Below are 20,508 nucleotides of genomic sequence, written 5' to 3'. Positions count from 1 at the left end.
ACATCTGCAGTCCTCATGCTTCCTTGCAGCATGCCTAAGGCACATTCACACAGATGAGCAGGGACCCTGGGCATATTTCTTTTGGTGTTTTTCAGAGTCAGTAGAAAAGCCTCTTTAGTGTCCTAAGTTTTCATAACTGTGACCTTAATTGCTTACCATCTATAAGCTGTTAGTGTCTTAATGACCATTCCACAGGTGCATGTCCATTAATTGTGTATGGTTCATTGAACAAGCATGGGAAACAGTGTTTAAACTCTTTACAATGAAGATCTGTGAAGTTATTTGGATTTTTACGAATTACCTTTGAAAGGCAGGGTCCTGAAAAAGGGACGTTTCTTTTTTTGCTGAGTTTATATGGCCTAAGCCTACTGCACTTCGTGAATACAATGGTTGTATAAATGAAAGTCGTGTTTCAAGCGTGGTCACAACGTCCTCTGGCGGTTCCACCGAGAACTTGAGCACGAGAGAGACAGAGCAAACGTGGACAACTTTCAGACGATTAATTGGTATCACACACTCAAATACATAACTCCCTTTTCCCTCTATAAAAGAAAAATACAATCCAGCCTAAATAAAATATGGCCACTATTCAACCAAAGGGTTATTGTCTTTGGTTCAACTATTGAAAAAGGTAGGCAAGCTATATCAATAGGCTATCACAGAAGAATATCATGCACGTTTATTCCACAGAGTATGTAGCCTGTGGTTTATTCCTAGATGTAATTACGCTTTCTCAAAAGAAGATGTCACTTCGTATCCAAGACATCTGATTTTGGGTTTAGCGAGTTGGGAAAGACGTGACGTCATGAACACTTCAAAATGGCTACTGGTTGTGGTATTAGTGCTGCTGACTAGTACATGGGGATTGCATTAATCTGTTACAGCACAGGCCCGATTGAAATGTTATTTTGACCAAACGTTCCTCAAAACAGTATGCTGTTTTTGTGGGTCTGCCAGATTAAAAACGACAGACTACAAAACATGGTCACGCTCTCAAAGAACAACGAAGACTGGGAGCTCAGACGTCCGAGAGGGCGACGCTGCAGGATTTTATGTCCGAAGCTGTAACTAGCTTCGCGGAGGGTACATGAAATGGAAACAGCAGAACATGGAGATGTGGTTCTTGTTTTGCCCGTCGATGTCAACGAAAACGAAGAGGCAGGTAAATCTTACGGTTCACATGCCGACTGTAATATAATAGCAACGCCTCGCCCATTGGACGACAACGGAAGCCGAGTATGCGCGGCGGATGAGGGTCAAACGGGGAAAGGTTATGTTTATATAGCCAGCAATGGGAAGAATCCAATCGTTGACTGTGTCGTGTTACCATCGCAGAACGTCCGAGTTGGGAATACAATAATGCGGGATTTGGTTGCAGACTGTCTCCCCACTAAGATGAATGAAAGCGGTGTAATTTCAGACCTGTGCAACGACCCACCGCACCCGAACGACCACAGACTTAATGGTTTTACTGAGTCATCGGTTCAGCTGATGGTCGGGTCTGAAGCTGACGGAGGGGGGAGCGGGGGGCCCTTTTCCTGCTCAGACACAGCTGCAAACGCCTACAGACACGAGGAGGGGAACGGAATGTTACTGCAGCTGGCTCGTGTTTCACAGCGGGGAAAACTGGATTATGAGGGGGAGACTCAAGATTCCAACTCGGGTACACTGAAAGAGGGGGATTCTAATATGGAGCCAGGGCCACAGCCGCCATCTCTCTTTCCATTGTCATGTAGGCCTATAGACAACCATCAACAGAATTACACGTTCACAGACTCTGTTGATTTGGACATGAAGATGGCCAACGGGGATATGGATTGTTATTTATCAAATGATGATTGGTCTACAGATGTAGATACTGATTATTGTAGCCAGATGGACACATGCAACCGACTGCTATGCCAAGGACTTGACTGCTCTGTCATGGAAGTAAATGGTGGCCTGCATACTGTAAACACTGAAGCTACATGTGATTTTGATGCTGTTTCCTCAGAAAGAACCACAAATGTTCCATTTGATGTCGTCGTGGTGCATGCTTCTAATCTGCAGCGCCAAAACATCCCTGGCAGCCCAGAGGGAGCTCCCCCAGCAGCTGCCAAGCCCCCCAATGCAGCGAGTAGTGTTCCGGACTCTGAGGGTGTCCCTTCAGAATCGAGTGCCAAACTCCCGTCTCCCTCTCCGTCAACACTTTCTGAAAACACCAGCAACAGTCCAAACACAGAACCCAGCATGAGAGAGGATTTGAGTGAGTGCAGTCTCCCAGCTAGGCCTCTCAGCCTCAGGACTAACCCAAACATCACAGTCTCTCTCAGCTGTGATGCCACCCCTCTCAGCCCGGAGGATGGGGACATGTTATTTGGAGATGAGGGGGGTGCTGACTGCTCTAGAAACACTTATGATATCGGTCGTCGTCAAAGTGCCCCAGAGAAACTCCCCGACGGGTCGACAGTTCTGTCCTCTTCTAAGAATTTTGGAATCTCTGATTTTTTCACCAGGTAATATGAAAAGCGTAACCATCACTGCACTTGCTCACACACACACTCCCTCACCACCACTACAACAAACCCACGCATACACGTGTTGGGAAACGTCTTATTTGTGAATGCTATATGTTGAATTACCATAGTGAGCATGTGTTGAGAGTAGTAATGGATATTAGTCCGTTATTGTGGTAATAAAGGATATGGTAGACTAAGCAATAGTTAAGTGAGGCCTATCTCCTTAGGGGTTAGACTTCCGATGGCATCCACAGTGCCATTTATAGTTAATGAGACTGATGGGCTACCCTACAAGGAGCCAACTACCCTATTCCAGCAGCTCATTACTAGCTGGTTATCCATAATGACCATGTTTTGTAGTGACTGCCCATACTGTAGGGTTGCAAAATTCTGGTAACTTTCCCCAAATAACCGGTTTTCCAGAAATCTTGGTATGAGAATTCCTGGAATTATGAGGTGATGAGTAGGAAATCCTGTATTTCTGGAAAAACTATTTTTTGAAAGTTAATGGAATTTTGCAACCCTAGGCCCATGCATAATTTCTGAGAGCATCTATTCAAGCACCTGCAGGCCTGATCAATGTCATTGTTTATCTGGTGCGTCTTCATGTTCGTTACAGTGCAAGGCAGCAGACTGGAGAAAGCGATCACAACTCCTCATGATCATCATCCTGCAAATGTGGGTTTGACAGGAGGGCGGATGTGTAGCTTGTGAATTAAATTAGCCCATGTCGTCCAACTTCTACAGATGAACAGGTTGATGAAGCACAAGGCATCTGGTTCATTGTTTTGTGCCATTAAAAAAAAAATGCTTGAACAGCAAAGAGACTTTAAACTCAGGAAGCATTTTAATATCAGCTAGGATAAATCTAATCTGATGCCTGACAGCTTGATAAGACATCCTGTACAACACAACGTGTACCTGTAACACTATTCCCTCCCTGTGTTGACTTCATGAGATTTGCAGGCCTCCAGTTTCTCCTGCAGCCCAGGGTAACGTTGGAGAGAATTGCGGTGTTCTACCTTTTTATTGCCTGGATTTCATACTACAACAAGCAATGAGACTGCAGAGAAAATGTTTTCTATCTGTCTCGATCTCTCTGCTACTCCCCCGCCTACCCCACTATCACCCCTATAAAAGTACTGTACTATTGGAGCTGAATCAATTCAATTTCAGAGTATTGATTTTGAGTTGCTTGCAATGCCGTGGAGACACTCTCTTATTCTAGAAAGTCATCACTGCTAGGCCTAGCTATATAGGATAGGCCTTTGTAGCAGTTCTCCATTAAAGCGTATTATACACACGGCATAGTCCTCCTAAACTAAAATCTCCAAAGCAGTTTCTTCGTCCTGTATGTAGACCAGACCGTAACGAACTGAACCCCCTCCTTAACCTGTGAGGATGTTGTCTAATGACAGGTGCTGTGAGAAGTGTTGTGGCTGAGCCCTGTGCTACTCAGCCCCACATCCCCTAGATCTTTTATCCATGGCCCGGAGACATGGAACCTGTCATTTGGTGAGGCGCAGGGACAGGTTTGCTAGCTACAGTACTAGGTAAAGTTAGACCTCCGTTAGGTTACAGGCTGTGTAAGAAGCATCGCCACAGCACGTCGTTCAATTATCCTATGTTAACTGCAATCGATGCTGAGCTCAAAGGTTCTTGTGAGCACTGCACACACTCATAATTTGTGGTGTTGCTGGTACTGTGTGCCGTGCTCTCCTTGACAGTCAAGGTTGCCATTTAGTCATTATGAGGAGGCATAGGCTAACACCTAGTACTACGCTGAGCTAGCAACGACGCTTGTCAACGTCATCATCCAACCAGAATCCATGTTTGCAGATGGAATTCACTTTTTTTGTACCACATTGCTGATCACTTTGAAATGAATAACAAGTGATCTACGGCTCACTCTGTCCCACTGTCTGTGTGCACAACATTAGAGGAAATACTGGTTTGTGGTGCCGGATTCTTATGTTTGATTCCACTGAGGTGATTATGATGGCATGGTTGGGATGACGATGATGATGATAATCTTCAGGTGTTTGAGGATGCTAGATAATGGACAGTGTCCTTGATCACTTTTGTATAAGAGTTGTCACTGATGTACTGTATCCAACAATCCGTAGCAACACAAGACCTTGGGGAGGGTGCCTTTCTGAATTCCTTCACAACGAGGGAAGAACAAACATGGCCGACCTGGCCCCCACTGTACCACACACTCACTCCACCCAGCAGACAGCCAGAAACTCTCTCGTATCACTGCAGCTTCGCTGATGGCCCAACCCAACTCTTCACACACCTACGGTACACAGGGCAGGATAAAAGCCTGGGAACCTCAGGGGACTGTGTGTTTTTGCGAACATGTGTGTACATGTTATCTTTTCATTGCTCAACACCCTTCTTTCCATCCTTTACTTCCCTGAGATTTGTACCACCCTCTTTCACCATGTACATTTTCCTTCCAGATATATGTCTGTCTCTCTCTTCTTTTAAATATTTGTCACTCTCTCTCCTCCAGGAACCTGTTTTCTAGGAAGCCCAAAGAGCCAAAGCCACCTTCCCAGAATGCTCCTGGGTGGAGGTTGTTTGGAAAGGTCCCCCTGAAGGAGAACACTACTAAAGATCCTAAAGACTCCTTCACCATCCAGCAGGTTAGTATCACTCTATATCAGACTCAACCACAACCCGTTGGACTCAACCACAACCTGTTTGAGTTCTACCCATAAAAATGAATGAAGATCAAGATATATTTGTGTTGGTCTGGTGTCATATAAATGATCTGGTATCCAAACTCTGGAACTCTAACATTGTAGGCACTGCCAACTCAAACTAATGGAATGGAAATGTCCATTTAATGTCTCTGTTGTAATGCTGCTGCTTCTGGTGGTGGTGTGTATGTCTGCAACAGGTGGGAATTGAGGCAAAGGGACAGGAGTGGGTGTCTGGATGAAAGGGCGGGGGTGTTATTGGTTAAACCACTGGTGGTGGTGTGGGACGGTGTGTAGCTGTCTCTCTGCTCTGCTGTTGCATTCTGCAGCTGAGGCCCCAGCTGGCTACTCTGCCCCACTTCTGCATGCTGTGTGGCGGTGTCTCTCACAGCTCACCCCCCCACTCCTCACTGGCCCTCTTCCTCTGACTGTTATGGAGGATGTGCACCCCGGCACTGCGCTGAGTGGGTTAGCATTCCTACCATGCTCACGTCAGGTGGGACTCTGAGCTGCTCTAAATGAGATTGAGACAGAGACACACTGGGTACTTGTTTACAGCAGCGGTCAACTGAGACTGAAGCTCAATGAATAATGATGAAGGCAAGAAGTAGGATGTTACACTTAGACTATTCCCATTCCACAGCAAAGTAGTAAACTACAATATACTGACAAAAATACATCTAGTTTTCCTTTCATCAGGATCATAATCCAGACAGTTGAGCCTGAATCGACACCTAATCACAATCTCTTAATCAAGGGCTATGGGATGCCTTTTTTCTAAATCGCATATTATTCACCATCTTTTTGCATGGAACTATAGAAAATATGTTTCACCCATCACACTACCAGGTGTACTTCTGCCTACCTGCTTCACATGACAATAGAAGCATTATCCATGACTACACTAACTGTGGGAGAGGGAGAACATCACGCATAGATGAACCAACTCCAGCAGGGTGGGGGTGATGAATGATAACTATGTCTCATCCAGACTAACCCCATAAAAGATCTGTTGTCCTGTGGTTAACCCGGGTCTATGAATGAGGTTTTTATCACACGTACGTACACACACACAGTGCAGAAAAGGCCTAGGACAAAGTAGACACTATTAAGCCTACAGAATGTCCCTAGCCCTGACAGCCCTGCCTCCCATAGCCATTAGGCTGCCTTCTACAGGAGCAAAGATGGGCCGTAGTTGATGGATGAACACTGGTGTGTTATGTACAATAACTGGTCCATCCACACACAAAGGGAGTCATAGACTGTTCTCTGCTACCGCACGGCAAGCTGTACCAATGCACAAAGTCTAAAACCAACAGGACCCTGGACAGCTTCTACCCCCCCATCCATAAGACTGCTAAATAGTTAGTTCGGGTAGCTATTGGTTAACTATTTAACTGTCTGCATTGATCCTTTTTGCAATAACTCTTTTGACTCATCACACGCTGCTGTTACAGTTTATTATCTATCCTGTTGCCTAGTCACTTTATCACTACCTATATGTACATGTATACCTCAATTACCTCCTGCCCCTGCACATCGGACTCAGTACTGTTACCCTGTGTTTTTAGCCAAGTTATCATTACTCATTCCTCGTGTTATTAATATTTATTTATTATTTCATTTTTTACTCTGCATTTTTGGCAAGTACATGTATACCTCAATTACCTCCTGCCCCTGCACATCGGACTCAGTACTGTTACCCTGTGTTTTTAGCCAAGTTATCATTACTCATTCCTCGTGTTATTAATATTTATTTATTATTTCATTTTTTACTCTGCATTTTTGGCAAGGGCCCGTAAGTAAGCATTTCACTGTTAGTCAACACCTGTTTACGAAGCGTGGGACAATTTGATTTGATTGTAGACCACAGTGAAGAACAGCCTACACGTGGGTTTTAAACCTCATTGTAAACATGTTTTTGTCCCCTTGTTTCCTGTGTTTCTATGTAAAGGAGTACCAGGTGAAGGTTGGACCAGCTCCAGGCCCCCAGGTCCAGCTCTCTGCAGCGCGGCGGAAAAACCTGGAGTTTGAGCCGTTGTCTACCACAGCTCTGATACTAGAGGACAGGCCATCGTGAGTGTTTAAAAAATATATATATAAAAAAAATCCTCTGGTTGGCTTCTCCCTCGGTACACATGCCATCTTTGTGTGTGATTGATTGTGTGTAGTGCAGAGCCCTCATACAGGGGGATGGCCTGCTTTCCTGGAATGCACATTGATCTTATCTTAACACCATGCACATGTAATTCTTGATACTCTGTATGGCCAGTGTGTATGCCCAAACCACACGCCTCTCTCTGAAGTCATCCATCTCGTCCCCTCTGTTTAGGAACCTTCCTGCCAAGTCTGTTGAGGAGGCCATGCGTCACAGACAAGAGTATGACGAGATGGTGGCAGGAGCCAAGAGGAGAGGTATGTGCTCTAACCACAGTTTTAACTGTCAACACACACCCAGAGGGTGACTGTGTGCCTGTCAGGGAGCTGTCATCAACAACACCCAAAGGGGTGTGTCCTCTCACTGCTCCTCTATATCCTGTACACTGTTGATTGTCGTAGCCAGTAAGAGAATCGATCTTGAAGTTTGAGGATGACTCTAATAGTCCGTCTCCTTCATGCTAATGAAACTGCCCACAGCCTTGCTGATGATTTAGTGCATTGGTGTGACAGTGCATTCTTACAACTGAATGTGACAACCAAAGATTTAGTATGTGTATTGATTTCAGAACACTACGGGCCAGGTGGTAGACACTATAGACAACTACAAGTATCTTGGCAAAATTATTGATAATACATTGAACTTTGAGTGTAACACTGACGTGTATGAAAGGCCAGCAGTGCATTTTCTGTCTCTGGAAACTGGCAAAGTTCCCGGTCGACAGGACCTTGATGACTGTTTTATAAGTCATACATAGTCTGTATTAACATGACGGTGGTAATATGTTGCTGATGTTTTTTGTTTTTGTCAGTATGTTGTTGACCGGATGATCTAAGAATGCACAGAGCACTTTACTTATTAAGCAACTTTGGCTTGTCATACTTTTGTGCTGCTGCTAATGTCAGTCACTAGTAGGCCTACTGTATATGTGTATTGATGGCTGTCAGCCCTATGACTTAAAGTACTAGCTAGCTCATTGTATTCACTATAACTAGGTCATTGTGAGCCATGTGAATTTTACAGTTGAAGTCAGAAGTGTACATACATTTAGGTTGGAGTCATTAACTTGTTTTTCAACCACTCCACAAATGTCTTGTTAACAAACTATAGTTTTGGCAAGTCGGTGAGAACATCTACTTTGTGCATGACACAAGTCCATTTTCCTAACAATTGTTTACAGACAGATAATTTCTATTAAAAATCACTGTATCACAATTCAGATAGGTCAGAAGTTTACATACAGTAAGTTGACGGTGCCTTGAAACAGCTTGGAAAATTCCAGAAAATGATGTCATGGCTTTAGAAGCTTCTGATCGGCTAATTGACATCATTTGAGTCAATTGGAGGTGTACCTGTGGATGTATTTCCAAATGCCTGAAGGTACCACGTTCATCTGTACAAGTTTAAACACCATGGGACCACAAAGCCACAAGTATAAACACCATGGGACCACACAGCCGTCATACCACTCAGGAAGGAGATGCGTTCTGTCTCCTAGAGATGAACGTACTTTTGTGCGAAAAGTGCAAATCAATCCCAGAACAACAGCAAAGGACCTTGTGAAGATGCTGGAGGAAACGGGTACAATAGTATCTATATCCACAGTAAAACGAGTCCTATATCGACATAACATGAAAGGCTGCTCAGCGAGGAAGAAGCAACTGCTCCAAAACCGCCATAAAAAAGCCATACTACGGTTTGCAACTGCACATGGGGACATAGATCGTACTTTTTGGAGAAATGTCCTCTGGTCTGATGAAACAACAATGGAGCAGTTTGGCCGTAATGACCTTGTTATGTTTGGAGGAAAAAGGGGGAGGCTTGCAAGCCGAAGAACACCATCCCAACCATGAAGCACGGGGGTGGCAGCATCATGTTGTGGGGGTGCTTTGCTGCAGGAGGGACTGGTGCACTTCACAAAATAGATGGCATCATGAGGGAGGAAATTGATGTGGATATATTGGAGCAACATCTCAAGACATCAGTCAGGAAGTTAAAGCTTGGTTGCAAATGGGTCTTCCAAGTGGACAATTACCCCAAGCATACTTCCAAAGTTGCTGCAAAATGGCTTAAGGACAACAAAGTCAAGGTATTGGAGTGGCCATCTCAAAGCCCTGACCTCAATCCTATAGAAAATGTGTGGGCAGAACTGAAAAAGCGTTTGTGAGCAAGGAGGCCTACAAACCTGACTGTTACACCAGCTCTGTCAGGAGGAGTGGGACAAAATTCACCCAACTTATGTGGGAAGCTTGTGGAAGGCTACCCGAAACGTTTGACCCAAGTTAAACAATTTAAAGGCAATGCTACCAAATACTAATTGAGTGTATGTAAACTTATGACCCACTGGGAATGTGATGAAAGAAATTAAAGCTGAAATAAATATTTCTCTCTACTATTATTCTGACATTTCACATTCTTAAAATAAAGTGGTGATCCTAACTGACCTAAGACAGAATTTTTACTAGGATTAAATGTCAGGAATTATGAAAAACTGAGTTTTTGGCTAAGGTGTATGTACACTTCCGACTTCAACTGTATGTTCAATGTTGTTTTTATGCTCCTTTTCTGCCAAACCAATTGGGACAATGAAGTTGAAAATTGAACTTTAACACACTTAACCCATTCTCTCTCTCTTCCCTGTCAGAGCTGAAGGAGGCCCAGAAGAAGAAGCGTCAGATGAAGGAGAGGTTTAAACAGGAGGACAGCATCGCCAACGCCATGGTCATCTGGAACAATGACGTCCTGCCCAACTGGGACTGCATGTCAGTGTTCCCTACACTGAGGGGATCAGTTCCGTTTTAATGCCTTTTATCGTCCAGCACAAACACTTGATACTATATAATATATGCCATTTAGCAGACACTTTTATACAAAGCACCTTATTAATGCGTGCATACATTTTACATATGGGTGGTCCTGGGAATCAAACGCACCATTCTGGCATTGAAAGTGCCATGCTCTACCAACTGAGCTACAGCAGACATCTTGATTTGTCACAAATAATCCTCCTGAACATTATTTTCATTTGAAACAAATGACTACCAGAGGCTGAAATAGGTTGTGGTGTCAAATGTACATAGATCAGTGGAGGCTGCTGAGGGGAGGACAGCTCATAGTAATGGAACAGAATAAATGGAATGGTACCAAACACGTGGTTTTCATGTGTTTCAAAACATTCCATGCTCTCCATTCCAGCCATTATTATGAGCCGTCGTCTCGGCAGCCTCCACTGCCATATATAGACTATTCTGATACTCTACCATAGTTTAACACTGTTAAAGTTCCTCTGGAATGATAGACGTGTGTTGTTGTGTCCCCTGGCAGGCGTAACACGCGTCGGGTCAGAGAGCTCTGGTGGCAGGGCCTTCCTCCCAGCGTCAGAGGACGAGTCTGGAGCCTGGCCATCGGCAACGAGCTCAACATCACCCCCGGTAAAAACACAACACTCTACTTAACGCTGTCTATCCAAACCCCCCCCCCCCCCTTCTCTCCGTTCTCACAGCCTGTCTGCTAATATTCACTGTTACAGCAGCTTTTAATGTATTTTAATGTAAGCAGTTGCCTACTGTAACAATGACAGCCATCCTACCGCCCACATAGTCTGTTGAACGACCAGTAGCAGTATATAATCTGGATAAGCTATAATTAACCACAGTATTGTTGATTGTGTCTGCTACTGTAGAGTTGTTTGAGATATTTCTGTCTCGGGCCAAGGAGAGGTGGAAGAGCTTCAGTGAGACCAGTTCTGAAAACGAGACAGAGGGTAGGAACCATGGCAACACAAAGACCCAGAGCAAGAATAAGCCCCATCATTATTTAAAACAAGTTAGAAACACATTTTGTGCTTTGTTTATTGATCATTATTAAAAAAGATAATTGTATGTTTGCATGAAAAAAGTAAATTTGTTATTTTTCTCCAAAACAGACTCTGGATCATTACAGGCGGATAGAGAGTCAAGTCTGGACCTGATAAAGCTGGACATCTCCAGGACCTTCCCCTCTCTCTTTATTTTTCAGAAGGTACAGTCAAATGTTTAGACACCTACTCATTCAAGGGTTTTTCTTTATTTTTATTATTTTCTACGTTGTGGAATAATAATGAAGACATTAAAACTATGAAATAACACTTGGAATCATGTAGTAACCAAAAAAGTGTTAAACAAATCAAAAATATATTTTATATTTGAGATTCTGCATAGTTGGCCACCTTTTGCCTTGATGACAGCTTTGCACTCTTGGCATTCTCTCAACCAGCTTCACCTGTAATGCTTTTCTGACAGTCTTGAAGGAGTTCCCACATATGCTGAGCACTTGTTGGCTGTTTTACCTTCACTCTGTGGTCCAACTCATCCCAAACCATCTCAATGTGGTTAAGGTCGAGTGATTGTGGAGGACAGGTCATCTGATGCAGCACTCCATCACTCTCCTTCTTGGTCAAATATCCTTTACACAGCCTGGAGGTGTGTTGGGTCATTGTCCTGTTGAAAAACAAATGATTGTCCCACTAAGTGCAATCCGGATGGGATGGCGTATATCGCTGCATAATGCTGTGGCAGCCATGCTGGTTAAGTGTGCCTTGATTTCTAAATAAATCACAGACAGTGTCACCAGCAAAGCACCATCACACCACCTCCTCCATGCTTCATGGAGGGAACCATACATGTGGAGATGGAACCAAAAATCTCAAATTTGGACTAAGGACACCAGTCTAATGTCCATTGCTTGTGTTTCTTGGCCCAAGCAAGTCTTATTTTTATTGGTGTCCTTTAGTAGTGGTTTCTTTGCAGCAATTTGACCATGAAGGCCTGATTCATGCAGTTTCCTCTGACCAGTTGATGTTGAGATGTCTGTTACTTGAACTCTGATGCATTTATTTGGGCTGTCATTTCTGAGGCTGGTAACTCTAATGAACTTATCCTCTGCAGCAGAGGTAACTCTGGGTCTTCTTTTCCTATGGCTGTCCTCATGAGAGCCATTTTCATCATAGCGCATGATGGTTTTTGCGACTGCACTTGAAGAAACTTTAAAAGTTCTTAATTTTCCGTATTGACTGACCTTCATTTATTAAAGTAATGATGGACTGTCGTTTCTCTTTGCTTATTTGAGCTGTACTTGCCATAATATGGACTTGGTCTTTTACCAAATAAGGCTATCTTCTGTATACCACCCCTACCATGTCACAATACAACTGATTGACTCCAATGCATTAAGAAGGAAAGATATTCTACAAATTAACTTTTTACAAGGCACCTGTTAATTGAAATGCATTCCAGGTGCCTACCTCATGAAGCTGGTTGAGAGAAAGCCAAGAGTGTGCAAAGCTGTCAAGGCAAAGGGTGGCTACTTTGAAGAATCTAGAATATATTTTTTATATTTGAAAAAAAAAATTGGTTAGTACATGATTCCATGTGTTTTATTTCAGAGTTTTGACGTCTTCACTTATTATACAATGTAGAAAATAGTCAAAATAAAGAAAAGCCCTTGAATGAGTAGGTGTGTCCAAACTTTTTACTGGTACTGTAGGTCTCTCATCACCAATAAAAAATCACCTGATCTCAGAGGCTTGATATCTCTGTGGTTGTCACTATATAACAGAACCCTCATACTGTCCATGGCTGTTTCTATCCCGGTGTGGTGTGTGGAAGCTTTTGTTCTTCAATGTATTCTTCTCATTGGATTGCTGGATCTGCTGGTGTTGACATTGACTGTGCCACTGTTGTTTGGTCAGTGTTAGGTTTATTTGAACATCTTGGTACATATGCAAAAGCAATATAAACCTCAAGTAAAAATATAAAATATTAATTTGACTAATACTCTCCCTATAGGGTGGGCCCTATCATGACCTCTTGCACAGTGTTCTGGGGGCGTACACGTGTTATAGACCAGACGTGGGCTATGTAAGTAGCAAACACTTCATTTATCCTAGATAATTGTGATTTCTCTCAATCCACGTTGACTAAATGTTTGTCCCGTGAACTGATTTCTCCCTACGTCTGCAATTAAATTGGATTCTGTTCTTAATGGAGCTGTTTATTTTGGTGAAAAATGAATGGATCTAAGACATGCGTTCCTTGTTTTCCAGGTCCAGGGGATGTCCTTCATCGCTGCAGTGCTAATCCTGAATCTGGAGGAAGCTGACGCCTTCATCGCCTTCGCCAACCTGCTCAACAAGCCCTGTCAGATGGCCTTCTTCAGAGTGGACCACGACCTGGTACTGACACACACACACCTTTGTCCTGAGAGAATTAAGCAATAAGGCCCGAGGAGGTGTGGTATATGGCCAATATACCACGGCTAAGGGCTGTTCTTACGCTCAAAGCAACGTGGAGTGCCTGGACAGTCCTTAGCCGTGGTATATTGGCCATATATCACAAACCCCTGAGGTGCCTTATTGCTATTATAAACTGCTTACCAATGTAATTAGAACAGTACAAATAAATGTTTTGTCATACCCATTGTATACGGTCTGATATACCACGGCTGTCAGCCAATCAGCATTCAGAGCTCGAAACACCCAGTTTATAATGCTGAATAAATAAATGTTATTTCCATGGTGTAAACCTTTTTTCCTCTTGTTTTCAGATGTTGAAATACTTCGCTGCTTTCGAGGTGTTCTTTGAAGAGAACCTCCCACGGCTGTTCAATCACTTTCAGACCAACAACCTCACCCCTGACCTTTATCTCATAGACTGGTGAGTGCAGGACAACATGACACTTCAGTGCTTGCCCTCATTGAACTAAAGTGAAATGGTTCGAGACTTTGTCCATTTCTATTCATTGTCAGTTCATAAAGTGACCTTTGCATGTGCTTTGCTTCACCTCGCCAATGAACCGTTGTTGACCTCTGTGTGTCTCGGTCCATTCCTGCAGGATCTTCACCCTGTACAGTAAGTCGTTGCCATTGGATGTGGCGTGTCGCGTGTGGGACGTGTTTTGTCGGGACGGGGAGGAGTGTCTGTTCCGGACAGGCCTGGGCATCCTGCGCCTCTACCAGGAGGTCCTACTGCAGATGGACTTCATCCATATGGCCCAGTTCCTCACCCGCCTGCCTGATGACATAGCCGCTGACAACCTGTTCAGCTGCATCACTGCCACACAGATGCTCAGCAGCAACCGCAAGTGGGGCCAGGTCAGTTAGACCCACTGTCTGATTCTGTAGTCTGACCTGTGGAGCAGAAGTAAACTGGAATTCCAATTCAATATTTGAAAAGTGAGCATCTATTTAATGACTTATCAAGTGGGGCCTGCTGTGGATGGTTTTATCAGTGCTAAGATGGGGTGCTGACAGTGCTCTCCAAAGGCTTCCTTTCCCCTTCATCTTCCCTTCATGACAACTGCTAGAGAGCAATAATAATGGCGTCTTTTTGTAGGCACTAATGGAGGCAAACTCCTCAATGACTTGTTGGCCAAAGTCTATGGGGAAATTAATGGGTTTCTGGGATAAACGGCGAAAATAATGTCTGGTGAACACAGGTTTAGGAGATCTTATACGTTTTGGTTCTAGAGATAATCTTCATCAGCTAACGTCACGTTTTGTGCATTTTTATGTGTGGATGTAATGAAAACAAGCACACAAAGGTTTCATGATTCATAAAGGTCATGTTAACTGACTGATATTATCTCATAGAACAAAACATATAAGATCTAAGCTTGTGTTAACTTCAAACCTTATTTTCGGCATTTATCCCAAAACCCCATTCTATCCCCATTAATTTCTCCCATAGGGATGGCTGAACCAACCAGGGGTAACTCATTTCCATTTTTTAAGACTACAAGCTGGTGCGCTCTATAGGGGAGAGGACTCCTGGGTAGTTTTTTACCATGTTGCTTAATCTCTTAAAGTCTTTCAATATTAGTGGTTAAGGAATAAAACAGATGAGGAGAGGGAAGCTTGTATGTTTTTTGCTTTGTTTTTGTATCAACAGTACCTTCTGTTGGATATGTAGAACTACTCTATGTATTTAATTTTACATGTACATATTTCCATTAGGTCTTCTCTGCATTGATGAAGGATGGCAATAAGGAAGTAGCCAACCACAGTCCGGCTCCAAGAAGCTAACGGTTTAGACACACGAACCCCACTACCCAATGTGTTTCTGAATCTGTGACACACGCACTTGGATTTCTTCTGGGGACTGTTGCTAAGGCAACAGGAATGCTTTGCTTGGTTATGAAATGGACACCAAATGGATGTAATACTGGGAGGTGGCAACACATCCCTACCTATCTCTACACACACACACACACACACAAAATGGCATCAGAAGTGTGACTGAAATGAATGTTGGTGCATCAGAGAACCATTAGCAACTATGAATGATGAAATCTGGTAGAAAATACTTTAGGCCGGGAGAGTTTTGTTATTGCGCATACGGCAAGTGGCTATAAGGAGTTCCCAAAGCTCCTATCAACACTCCATTGGTTTGCGTACACTACACACATTAAGTATATGTCCATTTTCATCCCTACATATCTCCACACACACACTCACATAATAACAGCATTATAAACAGGCCTTAGGTGGACCATGAAACCACTGACTCACCCATACAGTCTTGTCAGAAATATGTTATACTTTCAGATTGTAAAGCTGTTAAATGTACTTGTCTCTCTTTGTTTTTAGGTTATACCAAATTTCTCCACGACTAAGTGTTTGTAAATATGAACTTAAACATATGTACCTATATTTGTATGTATTAATGTATGGTATACACATACAGTATTTTCCTCGTGTTCACTAATTCAACAGGACCCTTGGCAAACAGTGATTCTGGAATAGGAAATACCAACGGTAAAACAAGGAGCGACTTGGTGAAATCTTTTGAAAAACTATTGAATCTGAGTGCTCCTATGTTAGTTTAAAGGTCCAATGCAGCAATTTTTATCTCAATATCAAATAATTTCTGCTTAACAATGAAGTACCTTACTGTGATTGTTTTCAATTAAACTAGTCAAAAAGAAACAAATAGCTTCTTAACAAAGAGCAATTTCTCAAGGAAGAATTTTGATAGCAGTCTCTGGGAGTGGTCTGAGTGAGGGGAAAACGGAATAGTAGCTGTTATTGGCAGAGGGATTTGGAACTCTCTTTCTTATTGGTGTATTAACAAATTTACTGCCTAGTGATGTCACCAGGCAGGCCAAAACTCCATGCCACCAAAACAGGTTGACATTTCAGGCCGTCTTTTCAAACCGCTCTAACACTAAAAGGGCATTATCGTAATTATCACAATATTATTCCAACCTCGTAGTGTGGAAGCATATATAAAACACAGGCAAATCATGTTTTTTGCTGCACTGGGCCTTTTAAATAAAGCCCTGAAGAGGAGGGTGGGAAATCATTTTGAAATAAAAGTGCAATATGAATCTCAAGGGCCACATGATGATGCAGTGTTTTTGGAGAAACATGTTTGAATAACCGCTTTATGTTGAGTTAAATCTACAGTTGGTGATGTCTGATAGTACAGTGCTTTGATTAAATATTTAGAACGTAGTGGAGAAGGAGAACAACATTCTAGCAAGATGTCTGATTTATTTTAAGATTGACATTTGGTCTGTATGCATACTATTTAAGTTGTAGCATTGCTTCCTGTAAAATAATCATTCCGCTTGTTTTTGTCCAATTTACAATTGTACAGTTTTCATATGCCTTACTGGTACTGTATATGTAATGTAAAAAAGATCTATTTCGTAAATGGCCACTAGTTAAATGTGTAAATAAATATCTGGGCAACAGAATTGCTGTGGGGTTTGTTTTTCCTTATTTTTTTTCTAAGCAAAACATTTTTGTAAGACACTATCTGATCTAATTTATTTGAAAAAATTCCAAAACACAGTTAATTGCATTTTCTAATAATCATGCTCATGTATTTGTCTGGTTACAGTTGCCAAGGAAATGGAAAGGTCATGCAAGTACAAGGTAAGGCAATTCTATGTAGGGGTTGGATACATCCACCAGGGGGAGTATAACATAAGAGCCTGCCAATGACCCTGAACATCCCCTGCATGACAAAAGTAAGAAGATATTCACACCCCTTGACTTTATCCACATTTTGTTACAGCCTGATTTTTCAATATAAAATGTTCACTGGCCTACACACAATACCCCATTATGTCAAAGTGGAATCATGTTTTTCCAAATTAATAAAAAATGAAAAGTTAATGTCTTGAGTCAATACGTATTCAACCCATTTGTTATGGCAAAACCAAATGAATTCAGGAGTAAATATTTGCTTCACAAGTTGCATGGACTCACTCTGTGTGAAACAATAGTGTTTAGCATGATGTTCTAACGACTACCTCACCTCTGTAGCCCACACATACAATTATCTGTATGGTCCCTCAGTCGAGCAGTGAATTTCAACCACAAAGCCAGGGAGGTTTTCCATTGCCTAGCAAAGAAGGGGACCTATTGGTAGATGGGTTATTAAAAACATACATTGAATATCCCTTTGAGCATGGTGAATTGTTAATTACCCTGTGGATGGTGTATCAATACACCCAGTCACTACAAAGATACAGACATCCTTCCTAACTCAGTTGCCGGAGAGGAAGAAAACCGCTCAGGAATTTCACCATGAGGCAAATGGTGACTTTAAAACAGTTAGAATGTAATGGTTGTGATAGGAGAAAAGTGAGGATGGATCAACAACATTGTAGTAATTGTGGGGTATTGTGTGTAGATGGGTGAGAAATAATATACATTAAATACATTTTGAATTGATGCTGTAACACAGCAAAATGTATAATAACTCAAGGGGTATGAATACTTTCTGAAGGTACTGTATGTGCATACCTGCGCTTATCTCCCAGTACTTCTTAATATGTATGTTTTTGGTTGAGTAAATGTAATTGGCAAAGGTAGACTACTCTGAAAATAAAGTGATACCACGTACAATGTAATGTTTGCCACATGCAGGATGCCTTGTCTCTTTCTTCTTCTTACAGTAACAGTCATACGCTCACCTGGAGCTGTTAGAGGATATGTCTCTCCAGTGAGGGATCCAGTGATATGGGGTAGACTGGGTAGGGTAGGGTAGGGGGGCAAGGCCACAGCCCCCTGCCCTGAGGAGAGCCTGGAGATGAGTGATCCACCCAACCCCTGGGGACAGTAAGGAGAATGTTGACCATTAATTAGTCTGCTACCCCTCCCTCTTGCCTCCTCTCTCTCTTTCTCGCTCGCTCGCACGCACACACACACTGCTGCTCTCTTTTCTACCTCTGACCAGCCACCAATCTGTTGTTGATATAAATGTGTTTTGGTTTTGTATATGGTGTGTATATGGCGTGTGTATATATATATATATGGTGTGTATATATGGTGTGTAGATGTCCTTATAGTTGGGCTTTCCAGGCAGTCAGGACACATGTACCTACCATAAGCTATACTATAAAATAGAGCGTAGGTACAGTTGAAGTCGGAGGTTTACATACACCTTAGCCAAATACATTTAAACTCAGTTTTTCACAATTCCTGACATTTAATCCTAGAAAACAATTGCTTGTCTTAGGTCAGTTAGGATCACCACTTTATTTTAAGAATGTGAAATGTCAGAATAATCGTAGAGAGAATTATTTATTTCAGCTTTAATTTCTTTTATCACATTCCCAGTGGGTCATAAGTTTACATGCACTCAATTAGTATTTGGTAGCATTGCCTTTAAATAGTTTAACTTGGGTAAAACGTTTCGAGTAGCCTTCCACAAGCTTCCCACAATAAGTTGGGTGAATTTTGGCCCATTCCTCCTGACAGAGCTGGTGTAACTGAGTCAGGTTTGTAGGCCTCCTTGCTCGCACACACTTGTTCAGTTCTGCCCACAAATGTTCTATAGGATTGAGGTCAGGGCATGTCCTTAAGCCATTTCTTTACAACTTTGGAAGTATGCTTGGGGTTATTGTCCATTTGGAAGACCCATTTGCGACCAAGCTTTAACTTCCTGTCTTGAGATGTTGCTTTAATATATCCACATCAATTTCCTCCCTCATGATGCCATCTATTTTGTGAAGTGCATCAGTCCCTCCTGCAGCAAAGCACCCCCACAACATGATGCTGCCACCCCCGTGCTTCACGGTTGGGATGGTGTTTTTCGGCTTGCAAGCCTCCCCCTTTTTCCTCCAAACATAATGATGGTCATTATGGCCAAACAGTTACATTTTTGTTTCATCAGACAGTTCTCCAAAAAGTACAATCTTTGTCCCCATATGCAGTTGCAAACTGTAGTCTGGCTTTTTTTATGTCGGTTTTGGAGTAGTGGCTTCTTCCTTGCTGAGCGGCCTTTCAGGTTATGTCGATGTAGGACTCATTTTACTGTGGATATGGATACTTTTGTACCTGTTTCCTCCAGTATCTTCACAAGGTCCTTTGCTGTTGTTCTGGGATTGATTTGCACTTTTCGCACCAAAGTACGTTCATCTCTAGGAGACAGAACGCTTCTCCTTCCTGAGCGGTATGACGGCTACGTGGTCCCATGGTGTTTATACTTGGGTACTATTGTTTGTACAGATGAACGTGGTACCTTCAGGCGTTTGGAAATTCCTCCCAAGGATGAACCAGACTTGTGGAGGTCTACAATTTTTTTCTGAGGTCTTGGCTGATTTCTTTTGATTTTCCTATGATGTCAAGCAAAGAGGCACTGAGTTTGAAGGAAGGCCTTGAAATACATCCACAGGTACACCTCCAATTGTCTCAAATGATGTCAATTAGCCTATCAGAAGCTTCTAAATCCATGACATCATTTTCTGGAATTTTCCAAGCTGTTTAAAGGCACAGTCAACTTAGTGTATGTAAACTTCTGACCCACTGGAATTGTGATACAGTGAATTATAAGTGAAATAATCTGTCTGTAAACAATTGTTAGAAAAATGACTTGTGTCATGCACAAAGTAGATGTCCTAACCGACTTGCCAAAACTATAGTTTGTTAACAAGAAACTTGTGGAGTGGTTGAAAATGAGTTTTAATGACTCCCACCTAAGTGTATGTAAACTTCTGAGTTCAACTGTATATTAGCTGATGCCCCCCATAATGGAATGGCTTTTCCTCCTCAGGCTTCATATAGATGTGTGTGGTCTGACTTGTGCAGTGATCATCTTTATTGTCGTATCTCATGGTTGAGAGGTTTTGCCTTTCAGCTTATTACTTTGAAGTT

The 20,508-nt window shown here is 42.5% G+C and overlaps 1 protein-coding gene across 3 annotated transcripts; it reads left to right on the top strand.

Annotated features, from left to right (window-relative positions):
• The first annotated feature begins 832 nt into the window (after positions 1-832).
• On the top strand, positions 833-17,099 carry tbc1d12a (TBC1 domain family, member 12a). Of its 3 annotated transcripts, XM_038960626.1 has the most exons (13): positions 833-2,495; positions 5,017-5,149; positions 7,161-7,282; positions 7,539-7,621; positions 10,009-10,126; positions 10,689-10,795; positions 11,047-11,127; positions 11,290-11,384; positions 13,190-13,261; positions 13,447-13,575; positions 13,947-14,056; positions 14,235-14,493; positions 15,355-17,099. In XM_038960626.1, the coding sequence occupies exons 1-13, from the start codon at positions 1,093-1,095 to the stop codon at positions 15,421-15,423; spliced, it is 2,781 nt and encodes a 926-aa protein (XP_038816554.1). In that variant the 5' UTR covers positions 833-1,092; the 3' UTR covers positions 15,424-17,099. The 3 variants fall into 3 exon arrangements, with proteins under 3 accessions (XP_038816554.1, XP_038816555.1, XP_038816556.1); XM_038960627.1 differs by lacking the exon at positions 11,047-11,127; XM_038960628.1 differs by lacking the exons at positions 13,190-13,261; positions 13,447-13,575; positions 13,947-14,056; positions 14,235-14,493; positions 15,355-17,099 and adding an exon at positions 12,960-13,178.
• Positions 17,100-20,508: the final 3,409 nt, after the last annotated feature.

Source organism: Salvelinus namaycush, chromosome 22 (assembly GCF_016432855.1).
Source record: "Salvelinus namaycush isolate Seneca chromosome 22, SaNama_1.0, whole genome shotgun sequence".
NCBI lineage: Eukaryota > Metazoa > Chordata > Actinopteri > Salmoniformes > Salmonidae > Salvelinus > Salvelinus namaycush.
Note: the sequence above shows the minus strand (reverse complement) of the source record. Positions and strands in the feature narration are given on the sequence as shown.

Coding starts and splice junctions, on each gene's coding strand:
- tbc1d12a (XM_038960626.1), top strand. CDS start 1,093: ATGGAAACAGCAGAACATGGAGATGTGGTTCTTGTTTTGCCCGTCGAT. Junction 7,283..7,538: donor ATACTAGAGGACAGGCCATC/GTGAGTGTTTAA, acceptor CCCTCTGTTTAG/GAACCTTCCTGCCAAGTCTG. Junction 11,128..11,289: donor TTCTGAAAACGAGACAGAGG/GTAGGAACCATG, acceptor TCTCCAAAACAG/ACTCTGGATCATTACAGGCG.